At 34.3% G+C, this 17,070-nt stretch overlaps 1 protein-coding gene across 8 annotated transcripts in view; it reads right to left on the bottom strand.

Annotated features, from left to right (window-relative positions):
* The window catches only part of KDM4C (lysine demethylase 4C), a 293,255-nt gene that overhangs the window by 133,070 nt on the left and 143,115 nt on the right, over window positions 1–17,070 (bottom strand). The window contains exon 10 of one of the 8 annotated variants that reach the window (XM_040541829.1): window positions 5,129–5,528. The exons of the other annotated variants lie outside the window; for them this stretch is intronic. Coding sequence (XP_040397763.1) covers window positions 5,508–5,528 — 21 coding nt within the window. The 3' untranslated portion in view covers window positions 5,129–5,507. Of the gene's footprint in view, window positions 1–5,128; window positions 5,529–17,070 lie in introns of those variants that run through there. 8 annotated transcript variants of the gene reach the window in all.

Here is a 17,070-nt window from a genome sequence, read left to right as displayed (position 1 = left end):
CATATATATTCAGTAGCATCATAATTTTCTTCTTAAAAATTATGCATGTAGTATCCACCTGTCCCAAAGGCCTTTGCAGGCATTTATAGAGTTCTAACTTTTATACCTCTTCTAAAGAAAAATTTGACAATTAGGAGATGCGCACAAGTACCATACCAAGTCTCAGTTTTATTCAGGTTTTCTTACAAAGAGGAAAGGACAAGCAAGAGACGGGAGTAGACACTTTGGAACACTACGTTTTACAGTCAGGAAGAGTGTTATGAACCTGTAATCTGCCATTCTGTGCAATGTCCACCCTAAAATCTCATTCAGGTCTTCCTTCATCAACTTTGTTTTGGTCCCTGACCAAACTATTTTCATACTGTTTTCCTTTACAAATTCTGCATATGAGTGGCATATTTTAGAGTAATTGAATTAACACTGAACAATGATTGTGAAAATCCATAGGATTCTTCATGGAATTACTGTAAATGCTAAGAGATGATTTTAACACTAAAGTTACTGTACCTAATACTCCAAAATACCTACTTATTAGGAGACTGCAATAAATAAAACAATATGCCTGTGGTACCTAAACTATTCAGATTAAAAGCAAACTGACTGGCTAAAAAAAAGAGATTCTTAAGTGGAAAAACTTTTAAAGAAGTTAGTGCTTTAGCTAAATGACTCAAGGGGCAAAACTGAGAAGATGTTTTACTTCAGGTAAATAGGTATATACAAAAAATGGTAAATGCATAGGTCTGCCACAGTTAGATCAAAAGGGGTGATAAAGAGGGTGTTTACTCATAGAAAAATTGAAACACTTGTGACTGAATGCTAGCATTCTATTAGCTTGCTTTCAGTATGCTAGATGCAAATTCCTTTGCCTACTCTTTCCTCCTACCATTTCTAAACTACCCTTCTTCCGCTCTGAAAGCATAAGCAGTAAAATGAACACAAGGAATCTGAGAAGTATTAAAATGCTTGCTTCATTTTCAGTATCTTCAAAAAAGGTTAAACAGGAAAACATGAAGGCAAAAGCTAGAACAGAACTGAAATAATATAGTAATGACTTCATGGAAAGTTGCTGCAAACACAGTCTTTAAAAATGCTGCAAACACAGTCATTAAAAATAAATTTCCGTCACCACAAGGACTTATTTTTTATTTAACATCAGATGAGGCCCAGCCTCCAGGTAGAACTATTTTATTGACTGACTTTCTAATCTTAGGCATACAAATAAACTTAGTATTTCATTATTTGAAACTGTTATGCCAAATGGATATTGTTTTCTTTCTTCAGAAGGTAATTCCATTCTTCTTCCTGGCTTTGGAATACTTTTATTTATTTATTTATTATTAAATGCATAGTTCCATGGCACGTTTCTGAATTTACATGATGTTCATTACATATGCATTAATGATGTTTATTATGTATGACACTTTCCACTGGATAGTTTCCTCCACATTTTGAACTCAAAATGGACTGAGTTTCTGAATAGCGATGCCTAGGGTCTCCAGGGACACAAAACGAGATGAGGTATGCCATATCCATATTTGATGCTATCATCACAGCTTCATTCCACACATTTCCTATCAGATCCTACCTGACTATTGTAATCAGAACAAATCAGAGCACTGTCCCAATGAAGTCTATCACTACTGCACTTACATATGTAGGGACTCACACAACTATTGTGAAGCCCTGTACAACCCGCAGACCAGAGCCAATCACAAAGCTAGCATCAAAACCCTACTTCAACAGATGCCAGAAAAAAACTTTCTCAACTCCTCTGACTCCATACAAATATTAGAACTACACAGCAGTCTGATTTTTGCTGGAAAGGCAGTTACTACCACTGCAATAGACACAGTTTTAGCAGAATCTGACATAATGGATCAGAAAGTTCTAAACTAAATTTTTAAGATAATTTTTACAAACTTTAATTTTTCTAAAGAAATAAATGGTTCAATTTATAACAAATAAAAAATACTCAAAGAATAGTAATGTTATCAGTTTAAAATTACATTTTTTTAATTCATGTTCACAATTTTACTGTCAATTAAGTCCCACGTTCACCTAACAAGAAGGCTGTAGTAACTCATCCGAATGCCAACATCAATATGCTGCATTTCCATAATACTGCCCTCTAATGGAAGATTGAGTAGAAAGAAGAAAAAAAAATGAAATTGTAGCTTTAAGCAGCTGCATTTTATGACAGTTTTAACCAAGAGTATCTGCCTAGAATTTTCTTTTTTCAAATAACTTGTACACATGTACATATACACACATTCTGCAAAAAGACGTAACATTATTTGAAACAGTGTCTCATTCATAAAGTACCCTGATCAATCAGAATGAGCAGTAAAGGGAAAGGAATTGAGATATCTGGACAGTGGAAAGCTGCAGATACAGTCCACTATAATATTTTTCACTTTTAAAAATAGAATTTGTAACATAGGACAAGAGATACTCCATTTTCTCTTTATTTAAGCATAAAATCCTTTCAATTTCAAGACAGATTTCTACACACATATTAGATTATTTTTTTTTAAGTAAAAATTAAAAGGATTACTGTTTTTGCTGTTAGACATCAAGGCTTCTGACAGTCTGGAAAAAAAAACATTATTTAAGTCAAAAGAAGAAAATTCATCAAGAAAAAATACATTCTATGGTGTATTCTATGATTCTGTGATAATAACATATGAAAAGACTCAAAATAAATTATGTCCAAATGATGCACAGAATTTCTGTCTTTCAGTAAGGTTTGACTAATTTCCACCAGTTTCTAACAGTATTATTTCAAGTGATTTAAAAAGAGCAATCAGATACTACGAGTACCACTGACTTTTTTTTTTAGAAGTTTTTAAACTTCTAAAAATACATACCTCTGAGTAAAAAGTTAAAGAGAAGCAGCCATCATGCTCAACTCTACTATTGCTACCCTGAAAATATAGAAAACACAGAAGATAACCTTCTAGGCACTAAAGGCTGTAAATACTCAGAGGTATCGTGTTACACAGTGAAAGCAGTTATGATCTGAAAACCATTTCTGCTATTTTTCCCTAAATTACGTCAGGAGAAAAAAAAAGAAAAAAAACAGTAGCTTTGACAAATAATCTGCAGGAGTGTTTCTTGGGTTCTTCTTGACGGGGCAATGTTCTTTTCTCATGTCTCATTTGACTGACAGTTACATGGCTTCCTGCTTCAGAGAGAAAAGGGTGACTGAAAGCTTCTCTCTCCAAAGCAAAACTAAATGTCATTCTGATGGAGAAGTCTCTAGTGACATAGGCACAGGGACATGCCACTAAAACACTTACTACTTTAATGGATGACAATTTTAGAAGCATGTAATATTTTTAAGAGTAAATGCAAAATCAAAGTTGCTAGACTAGTAAAATCATATAATCAGAACAATTAGAAAAAAAAATTACAAGTCACTATTTCTATAAAATAACAAAAAGAACAATAACCCACCCCAGTAAGCACACAAACATAGTTTGTCCCATGCCACTGTCCACCAAATGTAAGTGCTATAGGAGTTATCTCCACCATTCAGCAGCTGTTTGGTGGCAGATTCACAATAGAATGACAAAATGGGTAAGTTTAGAACATCCTAGTCAAGACTGAAATGCATTGATAGACGTGAGAGATCATCAGGTACTACACAGCATACCTAACGCAGCCCTTCATGTAGATAAAATATTATTCACCAATAATGTATGCTTACTACGCAAAAAAGCATGTAACATGCAGTTATGTTGGTTGGGATCCCATTCTATTCAATGCAAGGAATTATTTTCTATATTCAGTATAATCAGTCTGATACATATTCTTCAATCAAAGATTAGTACAACAATCAAAGAAATTAAGGGACTAGAACCCTCTCTGTCTTTTGGCCTTAGAATTAACATCTCCAACATAATCATCATCATCATTATTATTATTATTATTATTTATTCTCTCAGCTTGGAGGTAAGCAATTCAAATGACTTTTATTAGTAACTGCAGACTTTTATAGCACTGAATTGGAAGAAAAATGTATCAGCAACTATAACTAAATGCTATAACCAAACATGATATATATTTGTAATGAGTGAAAACTACCTCGGAGAGAGATGCTCAGCCAAAATATATATTTTTTTCCAAATAAATGTTATTTGTGAATGGAAAAAGAGTAACTTTTGTATTTAAAAAATTAAGTTCTTCCCATTTGGGGCTCTAATTCAGACAAATTGAAATGAATACACCAAGCTTCTAGATTTATGCATGTTTGACAGAGAATCAAGCACCTTTTAAAATATGGGGATTTTTCCCCTAATTGCCCTTACTAAGATAATAGCAGGATTCCTGTTTTGACCAGCAGTATTTTGACTTACTAACATCTACACTAGTAGCTCAAAAAAAGCTCTTAAAAACATTTTATGTCATTAAGAATTGAGTACACATCTTAAGGGTCTAATACTCTACCATTAATATTAAACTCTCTCAAACAGAATCACATGGAATTTCTTAAACTATCAAAAATATTAATGCTGTAGAGGTTATGTTTTACTGCAGCAGAAAATAAATAGACAATGTATATTATTTGACTAGAAGAAGGTGAGGAGTGTTATAATATTTAACACATTAAGCTTAAGTAGCTGGAAGCTGTTGGACATCGCACTGTAACATTTCATACTCAGTATAGCATTTTCTTAATTAAAATGTGATTTTCATTACAACAGAAATCTACTTTAGTTAAAATTCACTCGAGGTATTAATTTAAAGAATGATAGTTCATTCTTAGGCTAGATTTATTCCTTTACTTTGTGTAATCATTTCAGGGGAAAAAAAAATGTTGCAATTTGCAAACTGTACGTAAAATCTTTATATACCTGTGGGACAGCACCTCTGAGAATAAGTCAAGAGAAATGAAGAAAAATTCTCTTCTTCATAAAAGGAGAATGGATATCTACAAATCATGTAACAAACTAACACATAAGCAGAATGAGGAAAGTAACCTTTATATCCTATATAAATCCCAATCCAAAAACATACTCTGAAAATAGTCTAATCGAGGTATTTCTTTTCACATACTTTTTTTCACATACTTTTCTAAAGTGTTTATAATGATTAAAGCTTTCTTCAAGGTACATATGCAACGATGTATTTATTAGATACATTTTATTTAATTCATATTCATCTTCCCATCACTTTCATCTTCCCATCACTTCAACTGCACTTTTAACAGACTATTTCACCTCCTGTAAGCTACTCGTCTTGCAGTACCTTACATGAATAATGTTCCAAAAAATGTATAAAAGATATTTTCATAAACTTCAATTTATTGGTGCTGCAACTAGAGCTGCTTCCTGTGGACTAGCTGTATGTGTAGAACAAGTGCTGGACAGGTATTGCTTGTTTGGAGGACTGGATTTAATAAATCCTAGTAGCAAGTATTGTTCTGTGCTGCAGAACCAGTCGGTGATATGTTTTCACACCGACCTTCTGGGAACTTATAGGCACCACTGCAGAAACCTTTGGTATCAGTTAGCCATCTGTGCAAACTGCAATAAAACAAACCATCCTTGAGTAAGTAACAGGGAATATGCTCAGTTCTCTGTCACATCCAGTCATAACCAACAAAAATACAAATTCAAATCACCACTCTCTTTATTTTTATACATTCCATGATGATTTAGGTAAATAAGAGAACAAAATATTTCTAATAAAATCATTATTTGTATTCATTTACGCATAACCAAATAGCCTGCAATATTTTAAAAATAGTTCAGTATTTAAATAATGCATTACAAACTATGTTTTTTTCTTGATTCCTATTTCCAATTTATTTTCCACTTACACATAATGCCACCTACACATTCCTACACACACACACACACAAAAACAACTGATACTCAAAATATAAAAATGTAGAATTGATTCCACCAGTGTCAGAAGCCATTGCAAAAATACATCAGTTTTCCTCCACAGTATCAGCATTCCACTGAAGCCCTGACAACAGAAAGACTGCCAGGAAACCACTGAAGGAAGCCCATCTCCTTTCACATACCCCACCTCCCCACTTCCCAGCCCTCCTTTTTGCTTATCTTATCTGTCAATACTGCCTTTCTAATTATACTCTTTCTTAGCTTTCATGACCCAGAAATGACTAAATAAAGTATGAGTTAGGCATGCAGATGAGATGACCAAAGGAATTCAAAATGGAAGCTAAACACCAGCCTATGATCCAAAGAACTTGTCGAAGATAGGTATAAGGTGAGGACAAAGATATTTCTACGCACAGAGAGAGGAGGGAGGGAGCTTTATATAATTATAGCTTCAGTAATTTTACAGGCTATCTGGAACTCTACTTTCAAGTTGTCATCCAGAACAACAGATTAATATACAGGGCAGCATTCTCACTTTTCAAGTTTTTACACCCATCAATCCAGTCTGGTGACAAAAGCAGGATTGTTGCAGTACTGTCGCGTTGGGTGCTGTGAAAACTGAGCATCATTGTCAACAAGGCTCAACCCTGTCAAGTACAACTAAAACAGTGGAATGATGCCTGTTTAAGGTTCTCTGCTGTTGTGTTTTGTTTTCTTTTAAACATAGGGGAAATGCAATCAAGTTTTCACGACTACACTACCTTTGTGTTTCCTATTACTGTAAACCCTTTACTCCTGTACTTCCTGACTCTACTCTTGGAAGATTTAATCATTAGCTTTTTATTCTGTATTTCCAAAATTGTTCTCCTCTCTTTGTAAGATCCACTTCTCTGTCCATTCCCAATGCCTACAGCAACCCTGTGCCTGAAGTGTCCCTCTGCTGTGTGTCATTGCCCTCACACCATCCTTCTCTTACTCTGCACTGCTTCCTTTCCTTTTATATTTTGACTACATTTCCTCAGATCCAGAAGATAAAGGCAACTAACCACTAACTTAAACTACCCCACAATGTCTGTATTTTAAACAGGAAGAATTCTGACCCTTTGAAGATAAAAATTACTGTAAAGAAATTAATTTATATCTGTGGAAGACCAGAATTACGCAAAATATCTCTTCAGGTATGAATGCAGTCTGCACAATAATGTTTATATACTATAAAATGCATTATAAACAATAAACTGTAGTTGTGGGGTAGCTAAAGCAGGTGCACTACAATGTTATTTCTAATCTTCATTATATAAATTCCACAGACATGATCATAAAATCACAGAATGGTTTGGGTTGAAAGGGACCTTAAAGACCATCCAGTTTCAATCCCCCCTTCCAGGGGCAGAGATGCCACCCACTAGATCAGGTTGCCCAGGGCCCCATCCAACCAGGCCTTGAACACCTCTAGGGACGGGATGTCCACAATTTCTCTGGGCAATCCATTATCATTGATTTATGTTCAGAAAATTTACTACTATCACGCATAAAAAAGGAATACACAAATGACCCAAGCACAGAAATTCTTAACACATATATATATCCTGTATATAGATATACTACAAGAAAGCAGAAGGACTCTTTGTGTAGTGATAGGACAAGGAGTAATGGCTTTAAACTAAAAAAGGGTAGATTTAGATTACGTATTAGGAAGAAATTCTTCACTCAGAGGGTGTTGAGGCACTGGCACAGGCTGCCCAGAGGAGCTGTGGATGCCCCATCCCTGGAGGTGTTCAAGACCAGGCTGGACAGGGCTTTGAGCAACCTGGTCTGGTGGGAGGTGTCCCTCCCCTCTGATTCCGTGATTCTATATCCTTAGCTCTGTAGTTACAGCAGAGCAAGAGTCATAACATATTGTATGTAAGAAGTCAGTAAAATGGTAAATCTAGTAATAAAGTGCTCTATTCCCAATAAACTCTAAAGAAAATTGACTCTATCAATTCCACCTGGGGAAATGCTCAGATTAGTACTCCACATATTGCATATTTAAGGGGGTCCTGGGAAGACTGACACATATACACACCTGACATTAGTATACAAGTCAGGGAATAAGAACTTTTCCTGCTGTCCTGGGGGGCTGTTTATTGGCTAAAATAAACTGCTACCTTCACTGGATGGTTTAAGACCATTTCCTAACACAATTGATATATCTGTATATGACTATTATTGTCACTAGTTGTTCCAATAAGTCAAATTTTATCTGGAATTTCAGATTATTTTTTTAAAATCATTTTAAGATTTGACAATATTTGAAGACACACAGTAATATAAACAGACGAGTATTTTTAACAGCAATTTGAATTTTACAGAGCTCCAGAACTAGCTGCCACTATGAATAATTATAGTTGCATCTACACCTGATCATGTTCACAGGTAGATCACATTGAAAATTAAATACTAAGACTCATCTAAAGTCTTAACACTTTTAGACATTCAAGTGTTGCTTCTGAAGAACAACACAAAAAAATAGGGTAGATGACTCTCACTTATATTAATAAAAATATGGGGTTTTTTTAAGTTTAGAAAGCAACTTTTCTCTAAACATTTTAAAGATGTTCTAACGTCATGATAAGGATACATTTTCTCAGATTTCATCTCTTAGCATCTAGAATACTGTATTAAGAGATGTTTAAAACAGCAAATTAATTACTGTTAAATCACAGTACATAGTGATTTCTGCCAGGAGGAAGGAGAAGACAGCAATGAAATTCCTATTAGAGAGAATAGCTGTGGTCAAGTCTGACATGAAGCATGCAAAGCACCATTATATTCATTAAGTTTCTCTAAGGTAAGTAATAAATAGCTGCGATAGCTTGGCTCTGTTTTTCAAGATTAGATTCCCCAGATCTGTTAGACATACATTTTGCAGCATCTGTAAACACTGAGTCAAATAGCAGGCTGAGTAAAACACTGATTTGTTTATGTATCAATAATCTTACTGCTCTCTCTTATCAGAGAAAATAAGAACTACAAGAATTAACACCTAATACAGATTTATTCTAGACTGTCAATCAACTGAATCATTTTTTTAGCCAATATGATTCTTAAATTGAGTTTATGTCTCAAAAAAAAAGTAATACTAATTTGTACTCCTGCACAGCAAAACAATATTTAGCAAACCTATATGCCTTCCAAAAGACAATGAAGAAATCTGCAGTTCCAGGCACCACCCAGCAATTCCAGAATGCTTTGCAAATATTAATGTTTCTTCCTGACAATAGAAAAGAAACCAGAATACAGACAGGCTTGTTTGTCAAGGTCGCATGGCAAGCCACAGTTAGAACTGAGACTTGAATATATTTTATTTTCAGCTCCCAGCTCCAAATGGTATACTTTATTTCTAAACTGAACAGAGGAAAAGAGAATGATTTTCCCATGTGTCTTAAAAACACATTTATTTCAATGCTCTCCTTAACAATCCCAATTCTATCAGGGAGAGCAAAAAGAAAAGAGGGCAGAAAAACATTAATGAAAAAAGATGATATGATCCTACCATGTATTGGAATAGGTAGTATAATAAAATTCAAATAATTTCCAGTGATCTATTTATGTAGCTTACCTCTTAATAAAAGATGCTAAGGAAAGAAATAGTAGATATCCCACATTCTATCATTGTTTAAATCCATACCAATTAAACAATAGAGCATTGTAATTATTGTGATTAAAAGAAAAAAAGCAAAAATAAAAAGAAATCCTGTCAGAAACAATGCAAACAAAGAGCATCCAATTAGAACAAACTTCTATGCACGCAGTGTAGCCTTAAAGAATCGTCCTTTAAGCATCATCGCAAACAGCTAGCTACCTTCAAATCTTTTAAAGTCAGAAGAGTTAATGGCTGAATTAATTGCGCATTAAATGGTGTCCTAAGTAACTTCTACGTTATATTTGTGTAGGTTTTAGCACCTCTACATGCCATATGAGCATTTTTCCACAAAAATCCCTACTAGAAGTCTAAACCTAATCAATGATTAGATATGCAGGCAATGATCTTTGTAGCCCACTACTCATCATTAATTTGTTCTCATTATTAGTTGTTCAATTAATGTCATGAAAACTTCCTTTTAGCACTACCATGAGTTAAAGAATAACAGATGAATGTTTTGGTTGATCAACTATGCAGGAAGGATTTGTTATACTTCAAACAGGAACAGAATTACTAAGTAAGAAGGTATTATTTGTATATAGTTTGTGGCTACAGCTTCAGTTTAATCTGGCACACAAAAATTCATACTTGATGGTATTGCACTGCACAGCTTTCAAATAAGGGCAGATGACAAAGTTTTCAAGTATTAGAAGTTTGGTGAATATGGTATTTTTAGTGGTTCTGTTCTATTTATTGGGCTTTTACAACTTGAACACCCTAGCAATAATGAAAATCTTATTTAACAATGTCATGTCGTAAATAAGGTTGCCTAGTATCTTCTAACTATTACATTTCTCTTGCCACTTGAAATTCTTCAAGTAATATTGCCAGAACATGAAACGATTTAAAATCTGATTACAAATAAATAAATAAATGAATAAATTGCTTCCAGATGAGAATTTTATTACATATATAAATACATATTGTATTTAAGTACTAAAACCTTTATTTCTAACAAAAACAGCTTCGATCCTGCAAAAACCAAATTTCTTATCTTTTGGGGGAATTCATCCAGCAGACATACTTCTAGCCCACTTATCCTTGCAAACTATGAAGTAGTACCATAAGAAAACAATTTAGAATCTTAAATTTGTTTGAAATTTCCCCTCAGGCACAGGAACATTGATACCTGCTTCCAAATATAACCTGTTCAGTAATTGTCTTACACCAATATCTTAGAAGGATTTTATACAATGTTTTCCTTTTCCCACTACCTTATTACTTCATAATTTTTTTTAAAAAAGCTTAAAAGTCTTCTTTTCAAGGACAAGCAGGGCATCCTCCATAAACAGATCATTTCAGATTTTTTTTTTTTTCACTTGAAACAATATGGCTGAGAATAAAGTTGTGTTGACACATTGAGAACACAGACTTTGTGACACACAGGTTGTCTGGGTTTGGGAAAGTAGGAGAAGAGGTGGACATAAAATGACAGCAAGGCAGAAACAGCAGAAGCCTCTAATACATTAATACATACAAGCTGCATGGAAATACCATGAAATTTTTTCTGTTTAGACACCAGCATGTTCTTCACACAGAAGATCCTGCAGGCCTATGAACCACACCCCTCAAATCCTACCAGAGTACTCAACTGGCAAGTTGAGCAACGCTCAACTATTCAAATTACTCAAATATACAACTTGCAAAAATGTAAGAGTTAAAAGAGTGGAACCAGAGTATCACATATTTTACCTGCCACAACGAAGAAAGAGTAGCTGAACCACAGGAAAACTCATTGCATGAAGTACGCATTCAAAATAGGGTTAAACAACTCCTATACATTTTAGGAAGAAATTGAATGTGTTTCTGTTGACTAAGGCTGTCATACAGAAAAAAAAAAAACTCACTGATGTGAAACAAAGCTCCTTCTAGCAAGTACCAGCTTATCAACAAATACATCATTGTCATTAAAGATCCTGGAGAAACATCTGTCAATAGTCATGGAAAACTGAACCCCTTCCTGGAAAATATGAGTTACCAAAACAAAACAAACAAAAAATAGATAAACAGAAAGGCTCAGTGTAAACAGAGACTGAATTCAATTTAAACTCCTAATGTCTTGGGGAAAAAAAAAAAAGACCATTCAAAGACAAGAGAATTCCCTTCCACTCAAGCAGAGACAGAAATTAAGGCATAATGATCTGGACAATGTAAGGTTTTCTGGCTTACAGTTTCGAAAAGAATGATAATCAAATGAAGGACTTGACAGAATATGATGACTAATATTCCTCTTGCTTCAGACAACTGACCATGCCCTAGAGTTAGGAAAATAAACATTATTTCACTAATCCCCAAAGTGGTTTTACTGCCCTACTGATCATGGCTAAGATGCTGACAACTGTGGATATAAGGCAAGAATGTTCCTTAAAAAGATCCAACAATCCCATTCCAATGGTGGTCAAGGTTTTCAGAGAATGGTAAATATATATCTATTTAATCCGTTTACATGTTCAACAACTCATAAAAGAAAATGATTTACAGAAAACTAAGTACCACGAAGTGTTACAATAGGTAAGAATGAATATGAAGCTGGTACACAGAGATCAGTGTGGAGCACTAAGAGTCATTAAATCAGAAACTGAAAGCCCTTTACTAAGTACCCATATTGTTTCCCGTGTCCTTGGCTCAATACATTTTATTAAGCCAGTCTGTTACAGGAGTGCTCTCAATCCATTAGCCCTTCTTCTTACAAAAGCTTGATATAGTTAATATTTCCAAGTATCAGTACTACCTGGAATAAAAACACTGACTTTCTAATACCATATTCAGAACTATGCAAGATGGTCAAATTACTTGATTCAAGAAATATCTGGTAGTAAACTACACAGACAATAAAATTAGACAAATTTGAAAAAAAATAGATTTTATTCTGAGATTGACTTTGTGCTGCATTAGTTAGGAGGTTATTATTGTTATGCAATACTGGACTAATCTCTGGAACTAAAGAACTTCAAAACCCACACCTGTACAACTATCCATAGAAAACAGATAAAAGAAAAGAAAGTCACATACATGCACGGTCTTTTTCCACACTCATACACACGCACAAGATCCTCCAGCTATTCTCTGAAGTTGGAAAGTTAGTACTACCAAAGATTTGTGTGGTTGCAAAGCATGCATCATTACTGTCTTGGCTAGAAGACTATATTATTAACCTGTTTATAATAATTTATACCACACACCACCACAACTCCTCAGTGCTAACAGCTTGTGAAGACACATGGTCAAAAAACTACTGTCTGCATTAGTCTGCCAAGGATGATTCCTGACATGGCAAGTGTGCTTAAACTACCACCCTTTACTATGATTTAGTATTTTTAAATTTGCAGACAATTTAACGTATGTGCTTACTGGCAAGTTTCCCCAAACATTTTTGTAATATGGACAGGGCAAAAGGCTATGAAAGTGAAGATGGAAGCCTTACATTCTCCTCTAGCTTGGGGTATGACTCAGTAGGAGGAATTTCTCAAAAACGTTACTAAAGACTGATCATTTATAGCAAGTAGATTCAAAAGGCATCACACTATGTTACGACAATTTTGCCCTTATCACACTGTATGTTTAGTTTAGTATTTTTCCTTTTGCTTTTTATTACTATTATTATTAAACAGAATGCAATAAAGAATACATGTCATTTTTATCATTCTTTATTTTGGATGGCTGTAGAAGACAAAAGAATCGTTTAAGGTCTATATGCCTTCTTTCATAATTACTCTCTAAAGTAATCAGAACTGCCATCAGCCAATTGTTCCCTGCATTTTGACAAAAGATCAGGATTCTACTTGTGGGAAAATGACAATATGATATGCTTGTTATTGAATTTTTCTGCCAAATGAATAGGAGATATTTTCCCCACAATACTGCAGGGAGATAAAGAACTTCTGTAGTCACACCATCTAATATAAACTAATGAAGCTTCTATAGCTAAACCAAAAATATGTCTAGTTCCCTTGACCCCAAACTTAAGATGAAGAGTTCATTACAAGTAGCTGCTTGACGATTTCAAGATAATCAGGTAATCAGCTTTACTTCTTCATAATCAGCTCATCTGGGATATTAAATATGAGTATTTTTTAATAAGGGGTTTAGGTGAGCATAAAAACAAAAATACTGTGTTTCTGATGCTGCCACTTCCTTAATATTTGGTTTAATCAAATAGACATAAGACTTTATACATGGAGTTCACATTACTGTGGATTTTACTTACAGGCCAAAAAATGTATTATTTTACTGATTTTATTCTACTCTAAAAAATACTATTATTCCACCTAAAATAAATAAAACTGCTATTGAAATTTAAAGGCTTTAACTTCAAAGAAATATCTTGCTTACACTTCATGCAAAACAATATTATGTACATGCTTTTCACTCAGAAAAGCCTTTACAGTATGTCTGTGTTTGGCAGAGAGAGAATTGATAAGACTGAACAAATGGTCTTAAAAAGCCTGGTGGCTTTTTAATCTGTGAAAAGTCTATTAATCAGACAGAACCTGTCCAAAGAGAGAAAACGATTTCTACATCAACTCTGTATTAACTTCCAACAGTCCCATACATTTCTATGAGACATTCCATCCACACTTGCACCTAGCCTGAAATCTGTCATAAAAAAAACTGATATCAGTTCCATACGCTGGCAGGTAGTAAAAAAACAATCTAAGATAATTCAACCTCATTCTGGCCAACTGTACTTCTGGTTTCAGAAGAATACATCTGTATGCTTTATACAGTCACAAAAAAGGGCTGTAAATATAGACGTGTAAAAGGAAATCAGTATATGCAATTCTTTTATTTATGCTGTGAAAAAATGCCTTCCTATTATGATCTATTAACTGTAAAGAAGAAAACCCACATAAATATATTCTCCATTCATAAATACATTCAGAAAAAAACATGAACAGCAGTAGCTGTCCATTAAGATATGCAAAAGCTATTTTTTGACTGCTTGACACAGTAAATTGAAGTGGAAAAGAACGGGTTTGAAAGTACAGAACGAAAGATCAATATGAAAAAGTCTTAACTGTTCTAACTGTACATGAAATACACTTGATATGGACTCAGTATTGCAAAACTGTAATGCTATGATCAGCTCAAGCCCTACTATGCCTTTAAACTCTAAAAAGGTAAGTTTCCTCTCCACACAGCAGACGGTTAAACCATTCCTGTTAAAGGCATCTACTTTAATGTAGTAGCCAACCTAAACAATCACAGTTTGTTTGCCATTTCCATCAGTTTTAATAGATCTTTTCCTTGTTTACTGAATATCTAACATTTACATTCTGCATCTGTTGTGATTAAGAATCCAGCTCTACAAATACTATTGAGTTCAAATTCAATGCAGCATCCAAAGTTCTGGGCATTTTCATTCCATTCAGATTCACAGGAGCTTCCCCTCTAAGTTCAAGTCTGGTATTCAAACGTGAACACTCTTCATATTGCCCTCAAAGTATCATCACTCTCATTTGATTGAGGCAAAAGCTATAATTATGTTCTTGCATTAACATGATTATTCCCAAAAGTAAAGACTGATGTCAAATTACATATCTTGATGATTTAGTAGCAGGACCAGCAGAAGAAATTAAACTATGAAGGGCATAAAACAGAATATGTAAATATCTTCAGTAAAGGATGGAAATGACCATGGAATTTTTATTTTTCACCTAACATTTTTCCTTAGTCCCTGTTAAACATACGTAAGTGCTTTAAGTTGAAATTCTAGAAAACAGCACTTTAAAAGTTTTGTGTTCAGCATGGGTCTCTGAATACTTAATAGGGTTATTTTTTATTTATATTGCATGTGATAAGACCAAATTAGATCATTAAATTTTAACATTCCATGGAGAAATGATAATGGCTTTCTGATGATGTCAGAATAGTTAGTATAAAACTTTTGCATTTACTTTTCCAGTGTGATCAGCATCTTGTTTTATTGTGCAGATGTCGCTCCACCAAATTATCAGATTGTTCCATCTTTAAGTAGATAATTCTATGCCATATGTTTGTCTAGGAATTAAGATTCTTGTATCGGAACATACCATATTGCTCTCTCCCACTAAAATACAGTTAAAGAATTAATGCTTAATAGACACATGCAGTGAACATCAAACCTGCCTCAGGGGAGGACATGACACAGAAGGAGTAAGGTTGCTTGATGCTCTTTACAACTGTAACCAATCCTAGTCAAAAAGAACTAGAAATTTAATCTCAAGGCTTGCACTATCAAGAAATCATGATGGAGAAGATAAAGGAACGGTGAATTACAGTCTTTGATAAGTTGTCTTTAAAATTATCTTCTGAGAAAACAAATAGTTTCTTCAGCTTCTGTTTATTTTCAGTGGATGCACCATGGAATAAGGTGCTTTGTGAATATAGGTAGATTAAGAGGAAAGTAAAACTGCATTCAAGGGACCCAAATGGAAAGTAACTTAGGTAAAAAAAAGTTCTAAATAAAGACCGAAACATAGATTAAAAACATCGGGTTTTTAATCCAAATTGATCAGAAGCACATGTGAAATTTTTACATTACATGAAAAAGAGCAGCAAGGAAATTCTTAAAACAAGATGCACGCCTTCTTAAAACCAATTTTTGGGAAACATACTTATGAAATACTCTCTCTTCCACCTTGTATGCTCTGAAAAGGCACCATGCACACTTCCATATTCTTCATTATTGCATACAAAGAAATACAAGAAATCCATTGTATTTTCTTCTGTATGATCACAATTCTTTTTTTTTTTTCAGAATAACATTCTTCAGTAGGATGTCAACTGTAGTAAACTGCAAAAAACCTCTATCAAAATCTTGCATTCTTAAGCACAGTATCAAGTGCAATGAAACAGATCATCTAACAAAAGGACAGCAATGACCGCTGCAATTTCCACAAGCAACCTCTTCTGATAGGTACCTACCAAATGAGGCCAGGATCGTGAGGATTATTTCTTTTAATGTTTACTTCTTTCAGGCTGATTACAGGGGGAATTGGAAAAGAAAAGAAAAAAAAAGAAAGAAAGCAGTACATTTTAAGTGCTAAAGGACATCTATTTAAACATCCACCAGTCACTTTTCCTGTTTTCTAATGACAGCTTTTCAGCAGGCTGAGATTTTATTATTGTTCCATTTCTGGGGATAGTAATGAGGAATATTCCAGCTTAAAGGAACAAAAACATCAAGTGACTCTAATGACAGGAAGAACAGCAGAACCCAAAGGCACATTGAGGCTTACAAATCCAGTGGCCTTCTATAATGGAGGGACTGCAGTAGTGGACAAAGGAAGAGCTGCTGATACAGGTCATCTACCTGTACTTCTGTAAGGTCTCTAACAGAGTCCCCCACATTCTTGCCAGTAAATTAGAGGGATATAAGTCTGATGGATGGACTGTTAGATGAATAAAGAATTGTCACAATAGCCACATCCAACTAGTATAATCAACTATAGTAACTATAGTAAACAGCTTAACATCAAAGTGGAAACTAGTAATGAGCACTGTCCATAAAGGGTCCGTGCTGAGACCAATACTATTTAGTATCATATA

This window comes from Cygnus olor, chromosome Z (assembly GCF_009769625.2).
Source record: "Cygnus olor isolate bCygOlo1 chromosome Z, bCygOlo1.pri.v2, whole genome shotgun sequence".
NCBI classification, from domain to species: domain Eukaryota; kingdom Metazoa; phylum Chordata; class Aves; order Anseriformes; family Anatidae; genus Cygnus; species Cygnus olor.
This window is presented reverse-complemented; position numbering and strand designations above follow the sequence as displayed.